General features: G+C 39.9%; 2 protein-coding genes across 2 annotated transcripts; one reads left to right on the top strand and one right to left on the bottom strand.

Moving 5' to 3' along the window:
* Positions 1-164: 164 nt before the first annotated feature.
* cluap1 (clusterin associated protein 1) lies at positions 165-7,535 on the bottom strand. Its single transcript, XM_084079487.1, has 13 exons — positions 7,480-7,535; positions 7,114-7,232; positions 6,844-6,955; positions 6,644-6,728; positions 6,277-6,456; positions 5,463-5,558; positions 4,706-4,789; positions 3,992-4,125; positions 3,376-3,517; positions 3,089-3,161; positions 2,663-2,773; positions 2,519-2,571; positions 165-779 (listed from the first exon to the last, which is right to left on the bottom strand). Exons 2-13 carry the CDS (start codon positions 7,133-7,135, stop codon positions 600-602), a joined length of 1,272 nt encoding a protein of 423 aa, XP_083935613.1. The 5' UTR covers positions 7,136-7,232; positions 7,480-7,535; the 3' UTR covers positions 165-599.
* Positions 7,536-10,812: 3,277 nt separating this feature from the next.
* On the top strand, positions 10,813-16,487 carry LOC311059651 (glucagon receptor-like; the record flags this gene model as incomplete). The annotated part of the gene is made up of 12 exons (XM_084077665.1): positions 10,813-10,909; positions 11,032-11,139; positions 11,420-11,541; positions 12,471-12,577; positions 13,224-13,380; positions 13,934-14,093; positions 14,180-14,240; positions 14,339-14,408; positions 14,724-14,815; positions 15,175-15,313; positions 15,762-15,803; positions 16,416-16,487. 12 exons carry the CDS (start codon positions 10,813-10,815, stop codon positions 16,485-16,487), a joined length of 1,227 nt encoding a protein of 408 aa, XP_083933791.1.
* Positions 16,488-17,579: the final 1,092 nt, after the last annotated feature.

The following is a 17,579-nucleotide window of genomic DNA, read 5'->3' as shown; positions in this document are numbered from 1 at the left end:
GAATCTACCCAGCTTCAGATAATAAAGCGTTATTATTTGGTCTGTTCATGTGTTTAATTCATACTGTTGTCATGGTGACTGCCAGTAATGGAGGCGGAGATGAGGCCTCTTTGGCTTCCATTGTCATCTTATTGAGCGAGAACCTGCGTTGTGGTGGACCGCAAGTCTTTTGTTGAGTCGCACCGGATGCCATGAACACTGCAACGTTTTTAACTTTTCATGTGACCTCCGATGACACAAATGAGACTTTGAATAAGTCTTTTTATTGGACAAAAGATATCACCTTATATAAATTTGCAAAAGGAAAAAATACAATATTGTTACATAGCAACATCCTCAGTGTTGTGCAATCTGTGTATACAAATGGACCCTTTACATTTAGCTGTTCTTTGAGAAGTCATCCTAGTGTGTTGTAGTAATAAATAGTTAATATCTCTCAAGGGAAACAATGTGACCTGTATGAATGGTTTCTTATGAGCTGAAACAGTGAGTAGAGTGTGTGTGTATGCGAGTGTGAGAAAGAGAGAGGGGGAGCACGTGCATGTGTGTGTATACACGTGACGCATGTGTACAAGACCAGTCCATACATGTATGTCCATTCAGAAGTCATTATCACTCTCCTCCAATAGCTGGGGTCTAAGGGTCCCCCTGGGGGGTCGGGTGACCTTGGACGCTGATCCCTCCAGACTATCATTTTCATCCTCCAGGTCCTCGTTCTCCTCCTCCTCCTCTTCGTCATCTTCATCATCCTCGTCCACGTCAATTTCACTGTCCTCCGTCTGCAAGAGCGATCACGCAGATAACAGGTACTTAAATAACCACCGCAAGTGATTTGAATGGGTCTGAGTGGCCAATTCCTAATGAGGCTCATTACATTACAGTCATTTAGCAGACGCTTTTATCCAAAGCGACTTACAATAAGTGCATTCAACATAGGTAGGCAAGGAAACTACTAATCACCAGAAGTATTAAGAGCATTCTCTTCTAAAACAAGCAACTAAGAGTATACCTAGCACTAGGGTAAAGGTGCAATATATCAGCTACATACTTTCTTAAACAGATGAGACAAATAGGAAAATCAAATGAGCAAGAGCTAAAACAAATAAGGGTATCGAATAAACAATATCCAATAAGACAAGAGCTCGTACAACTAATTGACAACAAGTATAGGCAAGGCAAAGAGGAAGGGTAGTGTTTCCTGAAGAGGTGGGTTTTCAGCCTGCGGCGAAAGCTGGGCAGTGACTCTGCTGTCCTGACATCAGTGGGGAGTTCATTCCACCACTGTGGGGCCAGAACAGAAAAAAGCTGTGACCGTGTAGATCGGCCAGAAGGACCCCTGAGCGACGTGGCAATTAGTCGCCCGAGGCGGCAGGCCGAAGTGGTCTGGCAGGGTTGTAAGCCTTGACCATAGCCTGGAGGTAAGAAGGAGCTGTTCCTTTCACTGCCCTATAGGCTAGCACCGGGGTCTTAAACTGGATGCGAGCCGCAACGGCGAGCCAGTGTAGAGAACGGAGAAGGCTAGTTGTGTGGGAGAACTTGGGGCGGTTGAACACCAGACGAGCTGCAGCTTTCTGAACAAGCTCCAGAGGTCTGATGGCAGACACCGGGGCACCAGCAATGAGGGAGTTGCAGTAGGCTCATACTGGCCTGTAGCTACAGTAGCTAGCAAACACTGCATAATTATACTTAGTTGCGTATCGGTGTACTGAAAATATACAAGTCTACAAGCTCACAACACGTCCGTTGTGAGCTTTTAGATCTACTATTTTCGATGTGTGACACCACGTGCAACAAAGCACTGTAGGTCGAGCCCTTTACACCCAGCTGCTTATATTTGCAAGAAGGCACTTTAATGGAAATGCTGTTATTTGTGGTGGGAGCTCGGGGAGATGTACACAAACTAAACTAAAGGATGTTGTAAACTGGCATCTACAGAACATGATACTACAGAACATGATGTGGTGAATTTCTTCACGTCAATTGAGGAAGGAACTGTCCAATACATCCCAGAGCTGCACAAACCTTTCCTTTCCTTCGTGTGTGGGGACGAGGGAATGAGCTTCTGGAGGCAGACACGTTAGGCTTTTGAAATGCATAAGGAGAGGGAAAGGTTACATGGTTGAAATGATGCTGGAGTCAGAGACAGAAACTGAGGAATTTGAAGTGGACAATGGATGAAAATTGGTGCAGAGAAGCACTTGAGTCAGTTAAGAAAAAATATATATATATTTAAACAAATATAAAAATGATATGTAGAAAGATAGGGTCAAATGGAAATGGAGCACATGGCAAGGTCCTGCGGCAGAGTAGCTGTAAAAAAAAAGATTATTAAATCTGAAAGATAGTTAGCAGCAGACGGAAGAGAACCATTCTGGACTCTGGACTTGAAAGCCATAGGGAAAGCTGTTTGGCTCTTTTATTCCCTGTATGATGAGTCTAATGGCACACAAGTCAATTTCAGTGCAGTATTCTGACATGAGGTGTTTGATGTGCATACTGCCATGGCGATAGTACTAACCTCTTCGCTTTCACCACCTTGCATGTTACCGATGAATCGAGAACCACCTCGCCCTGGGGAGTAAACAGTATAGAGGTTAAGCTCCTAATGAAAGAAAATGTTAAATGTTAAATAAACTACTTTTTTTTCCTACGTCGTCTTTACCTGCCACAGTGGAGTGTCGGGTGGGCCGTGGTTTCGAGGGCCGGTGGTCCTCCATGTCACTGTCTGAGCCTTCATCTTCTGGGATGTCCATGTCAGAGTCCTCGTCTTTCACTGCAGAGAATTAGATCAGTGGTTCTCAAAGTGGGGTCCAGGGACCCCCAGAGTTCCTTGGGGGGGGGGGGGGGGGGGGGGGTTCCAGGGGGTCCCCAGCAAAATGTGATAATATAGCATCAAATTCAGTTGGGCCACTTTAACCCTACAGTATATATCAGTTATTTAGAGAGCAGATCTAGCTCAAGATCAACGCGTTGCATCGCGTACTTCATATGTACAGTATATCTGAAAGGAAACAAAACATTGTTGTGACCTGTATGAATGGTTTATTATGAGCTCAGACAGTGAGACAGAGCTGTTTGTGTGTCTTACCACCATTCTTCATCATCCTCCTCTCCTCCTCCTGTACTTTCTGCTGCATCTGCCTCAGAGTGTTCTCCGTTTCCTGTAAAGGAGTAGTGGTTCTCAAACTTTTTCCATTTGAAAGTATATAGTACATGCTAGTCTGTGGTAGTCCACACACACACACACACACACACACACACACACACACACACACACACACACACACACACACACACACACACACACACACACACACACACACACACACACACACACACACACACACACACACACACACACACACACACACACACCTCAAAGCGCTCCTGCTCTAGTCTGTGGTAGTCGTCCAGCTGAGACTCCAGGAAGCTGAGGTTCCTGAACTTCTCCACATAGGTCTCATACTGCTTCTGAAGCTCCTCCTCAATCTTTTCATACTCGTCCATGAAAGCCGGCCTGGGAGAGATTGAAAGAGAATAGTTAGTGTTTGCAACATGCAGTTTTCCCTTTTGATTGTTTTTAAAGGCAGGTTCCTCTCTGAGAAGTTAAGGCATCTCTGGGCATCATCTTATTGCATTCAAGGTAACAACTTTAGAATGTCTTGAATACAGATGAGAGTTAAACTGTCATTCAAAAAGTTAACTTGCCCAAGTTTCAAATGGAATTCTGCTATCCTAAATCTTGTTCTTGTTTAGTGTAAAAGGCACCAGGAACATTTCAGTTTGTTTTTTTCTCTTTTTTTAAAGGCATTATTTTAAATTAAAATGTCCAGCATGATGACCACATAGGCCTAATCACCCTTTGTCATACAATTAAGTGAGACACTGTATAGGTTATTTATACAGATGCATTTGACCCATACATCTTCTGCAAGAAGTAATTGGACAACTGGTCCCAGCTGCCTATGGTCAGCCAGGGGTGTGACCTCACCTAACACTCTGCAGTGTCTGAAGCCTCTTTTTGTTTCTCTCCAGCTCCTGTTTCCTCTTCTCGGTCTTGGCCTCCAGGTTGGTCTCATCAGAAGCTACGTTGTTCAGCATGTCTTTGGTCTTCTCCACACTTTCCTGCACCAGGAACACATGGAACCACGGATACGTGAATGAGAGAGAGAAGGAAACCTGCACGACTGGGAAAGCTGCTACTATGCATACAATGCAGACCACACTCCGTTCAGTTATCCAGCTTATGGATGCAGTTACTAGATTATTCAGGTGGTCATGTAATCAGCATAGTGTGATATGCTTAATCGGATGAATGCCATTATTGGAGAGACGACATTTAACACAGCTAGGATTTTGCCAAACCTTTCAGTATCTGATTCCTTTGATGTTGTTGTTTTTTATGCATCTGGGGTCATGGAAAACAATGATCATGGATGCAGTAAAATGGTTAACATCATGGTGGCTGGCAATACTATTTTTGGAAGGAAACTCATTTTAAAGAACTGGTCATGTGAAACTAAAGCTATGACATGAAAATGCAGAACAATCGGGCAGGACATTCTTGTAGAGGAATCCCTCTATTGATCTAATCACGTAAACCAGGTTTATCCCCCCCCCCCCCCCATTATCACATTACTAGAATACACGTAAGTGCATATTTCAGGCACATTAATGAATTAATTCAGCAAGGTGTAAAACATACCAAAACCTCCTTAATGGCTGCTCTCAGGGCCTTCTCAGTCTCATTGATCTCTAGAGGTCTGGCGATGGCAGCAGTTCTCATTTCCTGGAGGAGACAGAAGAAAGACAGAGAAAGAGTTAAGAAGTTAAGAAAAAGTTCAGAGTTTGGCACTTCAGTATACACACAACAAACACAACAACTCTTAATACAGACTTCCAAACATAGCACTGTTACAGCTGTATTTTGGGTTATACAATTATTTTCACTGGTCGACACCATTCACAACTGATTGAATTTGTGACCTTGAAAAGGGAATCGCCTCTGTTTTTTTAAGAGACTGGCAAATTACACTGAAAGGCAGCAATTTTATGTCGTAGAAAAGACAAAGCATAACTGATTTGAATCTTCTGTGCAATTAATGTACTGAGCTAACATTATAGTCTACATGCATTCCTTCTTTTCAGTCCAAATGAAAAGTGTCTCATTCAAACAGCTTTGTAATCTCATTCAATGATTGTCTTGATTGGCATCTTGTATGTGATTGAAGGAGAAATTACAGCAGACCCAATTAAAAGTAGTTCACATTTTTCTGATTATTTCAAAGAAATTCTCTCAAATAAAATAAAATAAAAAGTCAGTTACTTTGTTAGAGCAACTTAAAGTAGTATTGGTACAGTATGTTTCCCCTTGACAACTGGTTGTGTGTGTGTGTGTGTGTGTGTGTGTGTGTGTGTGTGTGTGTGTGTGTGTGTGTGTGTGTGTGTGTTGCATATCTCACTCGCAGGTCTACTTCCTTTCCCAGTAGGTCATAGAGGGATGCTCCAGTAGTTGTGATCTCTGAGGCCAGCTGGCGAGCTGTTTTAAGGTCTGCAACCTGAAGGAAGAGGCAGGCGTGAGGCTGAGTCCACTGCTGAACATTATACCATATGTAGAATACCTTTCACACCTTTCTTAAGATTGATATCATATCCTATATTTTCCACAGTGAACCTCCCCTTGTGATTGGCTGAGAGACATTCTGATGAGTGCCAATATCTCCCACTAACAGCACTCTGTTGTTATTATTATTATTATTATTATTATTGCAATACAATAATATATCTTCGCTGTTAGGTGGAAACCTCCAAAACCGTGATTTCTCAGGAAATGTATAAATAACCTGTGTTCCAATGGATTCAATGTACGGTAGTTATTATTAGTCACAAGCTAATTTTTATACTTTTCATTGGTTCAGTATGTAAAAACCCACAGACAGACTTTGACCACTTTCGACCGCAACAACATGAGATGTGCAGCCCTATCACTTTCAGTTCTTGACTCATGAAACTATGCTTCAAACTTAACAAAATTAAACACACCTGTATTGGGGATGACTGATTAATAATAATGAATATTGACCTTGACCTTTTTAACTTGGGTAGCCAACTGATCATTCCCACAAAGTTTCATGAAAATCTGCCCGTCAATTCTTGAGTTCTTTGTTTCACAGACGAACGCAGAGACAGATGCACAAAGAGGAGAGATGACAATACCTTACTGCAGGCAGTACCATACCACACAACACTAGAGCTAAATCCATTGTTCTAGCTTACCCGAGATCCCAGGTCAAACTTGAACATGCTGTTGTCATCCTCCACTCGGTCTCCTGAGGCCATCTCTTTGGTCTTCATAGCACCGTAGAGCACTGAAGTGATCTTCAGCATCTCTTTCACTGCATAGCCATCAGCCTGATAGAGACGCTTGGTGTTCAGCTTGATATGAGCTTTAGTTGCCTGCAAACAGGTTAAAGGTGAAGAAAATGAGCCTTACAGTATATACTTCTTCATACAACAAATAGAGAATTTACACAACCATTTTCACCTAATAATGACAGTGATAACAGAGATTTGCTAGCTGCAGGCTTGGCCTGCTAATATCATCTGAAATAAAATGGTGATGTTGAGGTATCAATGATATCACCATGAACTGTGCCACGGCCTTGATGAAGAATATTCTGTCTGACTCTGTGTCCACATCACTGGGAATGTCCATTTGGGGCTCATACCTGCAAGTTCAGGCAATGAAAGATTACAGTATGCTGCTTCACTTGCACAATATTTAAATAAAGTAATAGCCTACTTAATGACACACAGTCTGTGTTATAGCTCAAAACAGCATACCTCTTTACCAACCACAACAGTATTTCTGCTACCAGAGTAAAGTTAGGTGTTCTGAAGTTTTCCATAGATATCAGGCGAGGGTAGCCCAAGGCCCTCATCATTTCTGTGAAATCTGACAAGTGAAAATAAACTCTTTATTAAATGGTAGCCTTGATGACCAATATGTTACGAAACAACACATTTTTTTTAAAGGTAAGCAAGCTCCAGCTCCTATTCAAAACCTATTAAAATGTTTAAAAAAAAATAAGGATGACAGTGAATTGTACTTACTTCTCAAGTCTCTAAAGGACATAATCCTGGCACTTCGGGAAACACACTCAAGTCTTAATATGAATTTAGATGAGGATGTGTTTCCTGGTAGCTTTAGAAAGGCAGATTATTTCCCAAGACTGTAGCACAATGAAACGATACACAAATTAACGTAATTAGCCCAGTAAGCAACATATAAGGAGACAATTTAGATTCTAAAAAGGTAGCCAGCTATAGCTAACTCTCGGTTATACTAGCTCTAAATGCGACAACAATGTAATCAGACCTATGAAAGGAGAAAGCGGACACGCATTTGAACCACAAATAACACATGAAGCTGTTTTCTTAAAAAGGTAGAAATGTTTGTTGTCGCTTTATCTCAGTTACCGTTAGCCGTTAGCCAACCCAGCTCTCTCTCACAGGTTGTGATTGTGTGTTGTCGCTATGGAACCCAGTGCTACGGAAAGTCAAAGCAGACAAACAGACTGTAACGACGTATTAGTTGATGTAACAGTAGATAAAGAACCATACCCGAATTTAACGTCTGGAAGATGATTTTTTGACATGCATCTCCAATGATCATAATTATTATTATTAATAATAATAACGAATATATTATTGTTATAATTATTATTATAATATAATACTAATAATTATTATTGCTATTATTAGCCTATTGGTGTAATATTATTATTATTGTTGTTGTTAGTATAGTCTTGGTGTCAATATTATTAGCCTATTATTATTAGTAACTTAATGATAATAATAATAATTATTATGTTATTATTATTATTTAGTTACATTATCATCAATGTAGTTATACACATTAAACATGAATCATCATGACATCCACATCAGCAACAGACTGTCTGTATTTCAAAGGGGGCATTGGCTACGTACACCACCCACCCTGATGGGCTAGATATTAATCTGCTACAGCCAAGTATACAGGCTACAGTACAGTTTATCACACACGCCACATCGGAACATCTGGAGACGCTTTCTCTGACGGTAGGCAACATTTCTTTGAGAATTTTATTTGCATAGAAGTTGTCTTTGTGATTATTTTGCATGTTCTCAAATTAGGATAGGACATTAACCTGGTATCAACATTGGTCAGCATGTAGACTAAGCCCAGTGTTGGTATTATTATTATTATATTGATAAAACTTGTTTTCAACAGCCTATGAGTGAACTATACACTTTAATTTAGATCATTTATTTGAACACATTTGAAATGAAGGACATCTCATTAGTAAACTCAAAATGCTTTATGTGCAAGGTATAGTTAACACTATTGTTTTGAAATAAAATGTATCATGGGCTGAAGATCAATAGGCTCGCTAGACTAATATCTACTCACTGTGACTGCAATAGCCAATATGAAATATTATATTTCAGATTATAACCACAAAATCAGTATGTTCAATTTAAACTCTTCTTGCCCCCTAACCCTTAATATACAGAATGTAGCTATAATGGCTTCCACTTATCAAATCCGGACAAAAACATAATTTGTTTATTATTACACATTGCTATATGTTGAGATATTGTATTGCATATGCATCAATCAATCAATCAATCAATCAATCAATCAATCAATCAATCAATCAATCAATTAGTGTATCTAATTGATTATACAAATTGATTAATAAAGTATTTTAATTAATTTTATTAATTAATATCTCATTGTATTAATGTATACAATGAGATATTCAAGAAGCCCCATATCTAACAGCATAGAATAGGCACCACCTGTTACAGCAGTGAGACTGCTTATCTAGTTTATTACAACGTGTGTCATTTAGCAGACTCAGGAGACTCCCAGTGGTTTCATACACTGTATTACCAGGCATAGGTTGATTACAGTCATCGGCTAATAAATTTAACTTTTGTCTATCTCTTGACATTGGTGTTAGTCATGTCTTAGAGGCTGAAGGGGGACCACTGGAGTAGCCTGCTGATTAAGGATGATTAATGCCTGAAGGATTCTCTTTCATCATGCATGCCTCGTAATAATCACTTTCAACCTGGCATCCCTATTTTAGCCATGTCTAGGTGAAAATGGTCCAAAAAGTGTTAATAATTTTCCATATATTTTTTAAACAATGAAAACATGTTGTGTTGTGAGCTTGTAGATCTGCTTTTGATATATATATATATATATATATATATATATATAGTATATAGTGCTTAAGTGCTTCATAATGCTGAAGGATTGCCGTTCATTATAAAGCATGCCTCATTATCTTGTATTTTGTCTGCAGCACTTACAAGATAAGTAAGTGCTGCAAGAAAGATACCCAAAGCTTAACAAGCCAGATACACACACGCACGCACGCACGCACGCACGCACGCACGCACGCACGCACGCACGCACGCACGCACACACACACACACACACACACACACACACACACACACACACACACACACACACACACACACCACACACACACACTCACACAGAGGCCATGTACCCAGTACACCAACAGAGATATGCTGTGTGCCTAGGCTTCCATTAAACGTAATAGAGGTTATCAGTAGAATTGTGTTGCTATAGGGACCAGCTTGGGGTTACTCTTCTGCACAGCTTGTCCTTGGTCTCAAGTGAAAGGAGTATCAAAATAAATGAAATAGTCTCCAAGATTGTTTTTAAGTCATGAAAACCAACATTTGATTTACACAGTGGACCCAGTTCATTTGGTTCCAATTGTACAGACTTGTATGACTCAAAGTTAACACTTTAGTTGTGTAGGTTTTTGTCTGTTGCGATATCATCAAATTATTTATAATTTTACAGTATGAATAAATGTCAGTTGCATTTTTGTTTTATGTTGTATTTTGTTTGATTCTGATACAGAAGAATATCTATTTAGTGAAAACAAGGAGATAAATTCTGATGGGATTCATCTGTTGGCTGCTTCTCCTATTGTCAAAGGTTAGTATGAGTTCTAAAATATAATAACTTCTTTGTTCTGTTCATCAACAGAACAGCTCTTGGGTCTTGCATATCAAACACACATGACATTTCCTTGAACATTTTTTTGTAAAACAAAACATTATTATATCATATTATTTATTTATATTTGTTTAGCCCAACTGGAGACAGAACTCTAACGAATGTTGGTCCATCCATCCATCCATCCATCCATCCATCCATCCATCCATCCATCCCCTGTCCATCTGTTCATCCAATGCTTTACTCCCAAACAAAATATCTCAAACACAACTGGCTGGATTGCCATGGAATTTGCTCCATGCACCTTCATGCTCCCCAGAGGATGAGCCCTTCTGATTTTGGTGATCCCATGGCCTTTCCACCACCATTAGACCAAATGTTCCAGTTGCATACAAAATATCTCCAAATCTAATCGACCGAATGCTACAAAGCTTTCTGGGTGTATACATGCTTCTCATACTGATCTTGGTGATCCCATTCTTCCAGCCAAATCTACACTTGTACACAAATATAAGTCTAATGGGCACACTGCCATGAAACTTGCTGAACTCAATCATGTGATCCGCATGTATGAATCCTAACCATTTGAGTGACCCCATGCACTTTCCTCCAGCACCACCCTTCTGACAAAATGTCCTGTGTGGTTATAAGGAACAGCACAGCCTGTATGGGCTACTAGCGGGGCTTTTAGGCTCTAAGGGCCCTTATCTTGCTTAATTTTAAGTCTTGTTGTTTCAATTATCGTACTGTAGGTTGAGATGACCAATGGCAAAGTCCTAGAGGAGACCTATCGGAAGTGGATCGAATATAAAGAGGAATGTATCAAAATGATTGAACACGAACCTTTGCCTCAAGGTACAGTACAGTAAGAAGAAACTTACAGGTGCTATTTTCATACGAGGTTTTATTCAAAAGTGAATGGTGTCAGAGCTGGCTCTCTGTGTAAACGCACATTTATATGTTCCCCTCTTTTGAAGGTTTGTTCTGTAACAGGACATTTGACAGATATGCCTGCTGGCCTGACTCCTCCGCTGGCACTGTTGTCAACATATCTTGCCCACACTATTTACCTTGGTTCGACAGAGGTGAATCACTCTACTCTATATCTAACTTGTCGTTACCTTAATGATAAGCTTTATATATATATGTGTGTGTATGTGTGTGTGTGTGTGTGTGTGTGTGTGTGTGTGTGTGTGTGTGTGTGTGTGTGTGTGTGTGTGTGTGTGTGTGTGTGTGTGTGTGTGTGTGTGTGTGTGTGTGTGTGTGTGTGTGTGTTACAAATGTGAGTGAGGAAATAGAGTTTGATTGTCTGTTTGTTAGTCTGCGTCAGTATGTGCTTATCTTGTGTGCATGGGTCTTGTGTAGTCTCCCAGGGTGTTGTACGTCGGCAGTGTGGTGCTGACGGCCTCTGGGTAAGGAAGGAGAACGGGCAGGTGTGGAGGGACATGTCCCAGTGTGAGGAGGAACAAGAGGTAGCATCTCAGGAGGTACAGTGATGACTGAACTGTTGAATTCAAGCAGTGATTAACATACAGTCCTGCCGTCCTCAACTCTTGTAGATCTTATATTCAATTGTGTGTTTGCAAGGGAACATCTGCTTGTCCTTAAGCCCACATTACTGTATACTCCATCACACAACTTTATCGCTCACAATCGCTTCAACTGAAACATCACATCAGTTACACATCAAGTGACATGGTCGTACAACGAAGTATGAATAATTGTGTATCAGACACAGCTCTATGATGTGCTCTATGTTATTTGCCTGGTTCTGGCAAAACATTATCCAGCTCAGATGGAGCAACAGATAGCTGGTTACGGTTAGGTTTACAACACAACTAACATGAGTGGAAGTTTAGACAAAAAAAGTGTTTTGAGTGAGTTTATTTTTCAATGAATAACTTATTTGATCTAATCTGACTCACCCTGATATGAGAAACTTCACTCATGAGGTGTTGAATTATTCATTCATTGGCTTTTGCTTTTTCTATCATGTTGTTTATCACTGTTTATCCACAGTGCTGCTGCAAAGTCAGAGGAGCCAGACAAAATAACGTTTGCTATTATGTACAGTACCTGTACACCAGTCCCAGACATAACAACAAATAACCTTGAAGCTTGAACCATACATACAGAACTTTAGCCAGGTTTTGCAGCTATAGTACTGTGTACTGTGTTTTTCAGCATTATATTAACAGCCAATGCATGTGTTACTGTACTGTATACTGCAAAGCAAAATCCTGACTGTGTGTCTCAGAGTTAAATTAACTCAGGATTTTATAGTGCATGTTGGCATCAGTCCAGGTAATGCTTGAGATAGTAGGCTATCATAATGTTTTTGAGTAGATCATCTCTTAGCTGGGACACACCCACAAACAAAATAAAAAAAATGACTGTTTTGGTCTTGTCCTTGCAGCTGTGGTTCAAACAACTGATGGTGAGCTTCAGGCTGTTGTACACCATTGGCTACTCCCTCTCTCTCTTCACTCTCATTACAGCCCTTATTATTCTCCTGAGCATCAGGTAACTCTTTGACATACTCTAATTCAGTTAAAGTCAACTTCATTGTTATTGCAGGTGCAATCAAATTCAAATGTAACTCCTGTGTCAATGCACAATAGGGCAAATAAGACAACAGGGGCAAATCAATTGGGAGAAATGATATTTCAATCATAGGGTTAGTGATTAATAAAGCAAAGAAAGTATGTCTGAATAAAATAAATATACAGTATATACAAACTATAAAGTGTAAATCTAAACTGGACATTTGCAATGTCAGTCAGTGGATGTAATGGTAACATTATCTTCATTTCCTAGTAGTAGAAGTTGTATAATTATACATTCAGTATTGTCCATAGTAGAAGACAAAGTATTATTTAAATTTCATCATGACAGACCTAAAGAACATTTTTTGTTTGCTGTCAAGTCAAAGCCCCCTGACTTAAACATCTTTTCTGGTGGGCTGCAGATTGAAATACAATCACTTTCAAAGATAATTTTACATTGACAATATACCTGACACAAGTTTATTGTACATCCACTTAAAAAGCAAGCAATTGCATGACCCTCAGTAGCCTACACATAAGTGCTTTGTATAAGTTCTGCAATCTTACAAGAGACAATCAAGGAAACAAATGTCTCTAATAAGATAAACATTTTCCCCTAACAGGACACTGCATTGCACAAGGAACTACATTCACGCTAACCTGTTCATGTCCTTTATACTGCGAGCTGTGTCCGTCATTATAAAGGACACCATGCTTGAACGTCACTGGGGGCGGGAGATCATGAAGCAGGCCGATTTGAGCGAGATGCTCAGTCACCATGTGAGTACACAGCAAAATCTTTTGTTAATTTAAGGCTGAAAAAAAAGGATTGACGATTGATGTAAATTTACACTCTGGATTTCACTGCGTAGTCTTTGGGGAAAATTAGTTAATAAAGCATTGAAATCTGTTTTAACCACTTCAACCCTATATATACAGTACATAGGCTATTTGAAAATAGCCGATCTACAAGCTCACACGTGTCTTGATGTGATGCGTTGTGAGCTTATAGATCTGCTATTTTCAAAGAATTGCCCAATCTTGGATATCTTACGTTTTCCATGTGTTGTGCCACTGGGCACAATTGCCACATGGATAATTCCCATCTTTTAGAGGAGCTAAAAAGGTTTTGGACCTACCTTCCACAACAGCTTGTTGCATATTAAGTTAGGACCTCTTCTATAAACAAAGAATGGAGGATCCTTAAAATGACCATAAATTACCATAATCACAAACATTTTAAATGAAAAGGTTTAATGAATGTATATATATCATATAAGATTTAATTATCAGTTTTTTTGTAATCTCTTTTTTTCATGTCTGTTATGCCAAGGCTGCTATTGGCTGCAGGATAGCCCAGGTGGTAATGCAGTACTGCATTCTGGCCAATCATTATTGGTTCTTTGGAGAGGCAATTTACCTGCACTCTCTGCTTATTGCGTCAGTGTTAATAGACAACAACAAATGTGTGCCTTACATCTGCCTCGGCTGGGGTAAGTTCCAATTATAAAATTCCTCCAAAACCCTTGAAGCTAAACATTTTTGCTTCATTGTAACATATTTTGTCTTTTCTGCTCAGGAACCCCACTTCTGTTTGTCATTCCTTGGGTAGTGGTGAAGTTATTGAAAGAAAACACAGAGTAAGTGAGTGCGTGTGTGGTACCATATGCCGTCTCATTTACTAGGTATTGATCCAGCCTGGGCCGAGGAAAATAACTATCTAACCTTATGTTCCAAGGTGCTGGGCTGTCAATGAGAACATGAATTATTGGTGGATAATCCGTTTCCCCATCTTCTTTGCGTCATTGGTGAGCATGGCCACTGTCTCAATGCAAACTGTAGTGTAATGCATGCAAGATCATGGCTCAAAGTGTAGTTTATCAGGCATTATTCTAAGTTTTGTGAGTTGAACAAGATACTTATCTGTATACTTTGAATCTACAGTTTTGAGTTAATCTCCCACATTTTGGACATACTGTATTGTCTGATGTGGATGGATATGCATGGCATTTAAAATACATATTTATAATAATCATCATCATCATAGTACAAATCATAAAATAAAATAATCATCATCATCATATCATTTATAATAATAAGATTGTGATTTTTGCCATCAACAGATCAATGTACTGATTCTCATGAAGATCTTAAAGGTGATCCTTTCCAAATTACGAGCCAGCAACCAGAACGGTTACCCCGATTACAAACTTAGGTATGTTTTCAGAAAAAAATTGAAGGTGATCGATGAGTTTTGCTTATCTTCTCTCTGTAAAACTTTATACCAATGACACAAATCTGACTTTTGTCATCTCATGAATAATGAATGGCAGCACAGTGGCTATTCTGGGGGGAGACATTTGCCAAAAATGTCAGATCTACAAGCTCACAATGCTTTGTAGATCATTTATTTCTGGCACAGAGATTTGGTGTAGTCGGGAGACCTGAAATTCAGATCCAGGCAACTCATGTCCAGTTTACTAAGTATATAGGGTCAAGGAAGGCAATACAATTGGAATCTGGGTCTGAATTGTGACAAATTGCTTCCTTAATTCCTTCCCTCTGTTGCGGTAGACTTGCCAAGGCTACCCTGACACTCATTCCCCTGTTTGGAATTCATGAGGCCATCTTCATTTTTGCTCCAGATGAGCAGACTACTGGCGTTCTACGCTACATCAAGGTCTTCTTCACCCTCTTTCTCAGCTCATTTCAGGTATACCAGACCATTCTGATTCTCAGTGGTGGATAGTAACACATGACATTTACTTGAGTCCTGTACTTATAGTAAGTACATTTTGTGAGTATCTGTACTTTACTTGAGTATTTGTATTTTTGGATACTCATGACTCACTCCATTACATTTGTAATATTTACCTGCACTGTCTCCCAAACCTTTTCAATACTGGACAGAAAAAGATACAGTATGTATTGGCTTCCAGTTCTGCACATTTCCTCCAACATTCGGCCCTGCCTGATGGCCTGTATTTTAAATTTTTGCTTAAAAAGTCCAATAGCCCATGCATTCTCTGTCCCTGGTCTCTCATGTTTCATCCTGTACATATTATGTATTTTAAGTACAGTGAAAGTACCAACTGAAAGAAGTGCAAACGTCATAGTAGAGATATTCCTGTGATGGTAGAACATGACTATTTCCTCTGCAGGGGTTTCTGGTAGCTGTTCTGTACTGTTACTCCACTAAAGAGGTTAGTTACTGACTTAATATTCTCCACTTCTGTAAATGCCATTTTCTGAGTTTTTTTCCGTCCTTCGTGGACTTTAACAGTGTGAGTCCAGACTCGCAGCAATAGCGTACAATGGATGACTCATCAATGAATACATCAGTCCTCATCACTATTCTTTAACAAAAAGTGACTACTGTGCCTTGATTTGTGAGTGCCATTTGATTAATAGCCCTGACTCACGTAAATCAATTTCTTTACGAGTTTTTATTCATTTGATTTAAAACATAATGGACCCAGATAGTTGGATGCACTGGAACAAAGTACTCTGTTGTTGATTTACACTCAAGTTCACCTTCAGGACATTATTTATCGGTTTATTGTTTGCAGCAAGGGTCATAAAGAGCAATTTTCACAGCTGTCGGGCAGACACCTAATATCTTGAGCTCGTAAATCTGCTACTTTTTTAAGTGAAAAAAACCCACACTGTCTGTGGGTTTTATAAATATGCAACCAATGAAAAGTATTAACTTTTAGCTTGTAACTAGATAATAACTATACATTCGTTCTTGAAAAGTAACAGTTTTGGAGATTTCTGCCCGACAGCGACGACATAAAACACACTGTGGTTTGCAGGTGAGGACAGAGCTGAAGAGGAAGCTGTGCAGCTGGAGGACAGAGGTGGAGATGGCATGTTGTGGACAATGACTGACCAGGTCCAGCTCCAGAGTAGAGACCTTCTCCGTCGCCACAGTGCCAGAGCGCAGCTCGTCCACGCCGGCACGGCCCCTGCACAATGGCTTTCACACTCCAGTGAAACTTGGGGGTCATGTTCAGTTGACCCCCTCAACACCAAATATCTCATTGTTCTGTCCTTCGCTGGCAACTAGAGACAATATATTGGAACATGCGGTGCAGGAGGAAACCAGAGAGTCCTCTATGTCCGTGCAGGTGTCGTTCCTTGTACATCTCCCAGACCCTGTGGAGTTTCCCCCAAATGCTGTAAACACAGATTCAGACTGAAATACTATATTATTGCACATAATACTGATTTTTAGTTTAAATGTGGCTGTGGCTTGTTAATATGTAAGATTGTGAATAATTGTTATGTAAGAACTGATGTGCTGTAGAGATTTGTTTTGTTTTATTCTTTTGAGCCTGAATGCAGTGCATGCTGGCAATGAAGGTATGATTGCATGATGTACCTACCCAGCATGCCATCAACTGCAATGTAAATATTTGTGGAAAGCTTGGTTCATTTACATAAAAGACTGCTGCCTGGGGATTATGTGGATCCCACAGAAATAGGCCCAACAACAATTAGTTTAGGGCAGAGGTTCTCAAAGTGGGGTCATAGGGACCCCCAGGGGTCCTTGAGGGGATTCCAGGGGGTACCCAGCAAAATTAGTTAATATAGACCCCTTAACAGACGACGTCACACTGATAAGAACCAGTATGCGCGCAATGAAACCCATTCTGTCAGGTCTCGCTAGGACGCGCCTCACTAGCCAACACACAAGAGGGGGTTGGGGTGCACTGGGTTGGGGTGCACTGAAACCAGCGCACCCCAATTGCGCTGGTTTTTGGGAATTGATTGCGTGAAACAATCACCTGTGCGTCCAGTCTCAATGTTAGTAAACAAATAATTGGTCTATAGCATCAACATTATAAAAAAATAAAAATAAAAAATAAAAAAAACGATTTAACCATATAGTATAAGGTTGTCCATCTGATATTTTAAAAATAATCTTGAAAAACAAAACAAAAAAACACATTTGATAACCACTGGTTTAGGTGTGG

This window comes from Gymnoscopelus microlampas, assembly GCF_963454915.1.
Source record: "Gymnoscopelus microlampas genome assembly, chromosome: 14".
Taxonomy (NCBI): domain Eukaryota; kingdom Metazoa; phylum Chordata; class Actinopteri; order Myctophiformes; family Myctophidae; genus Gymnoscopelus; species Gymnoscopelus microlampas.
This window is presented reverse-complemented; position numbering and strand designations above follow the sequence as displayed.

Bases quoted from the DNA above. Each gene is read 5' to 3' on its own strand.
- cluap1 (XM_084079487.1), bottom strand. From the start codon at position 7,135: ATGTCCTTTAGAGACTTGAGAA. The intron at 6,956-7,113 runs GTAAGTACAATT...TTCACTTGTCAG, and splicing joins GTCCTTTAGAGACTTGAGAA to ATTTCACAGAAATGATGAGG. The intron at 6,457-6,643 runs GTGATATCATTG...ACCTGTTTGCAG, and splicing joins AGGCCGTGGCACAGTTCATG to GCAACTAAAGCTCATATCAA.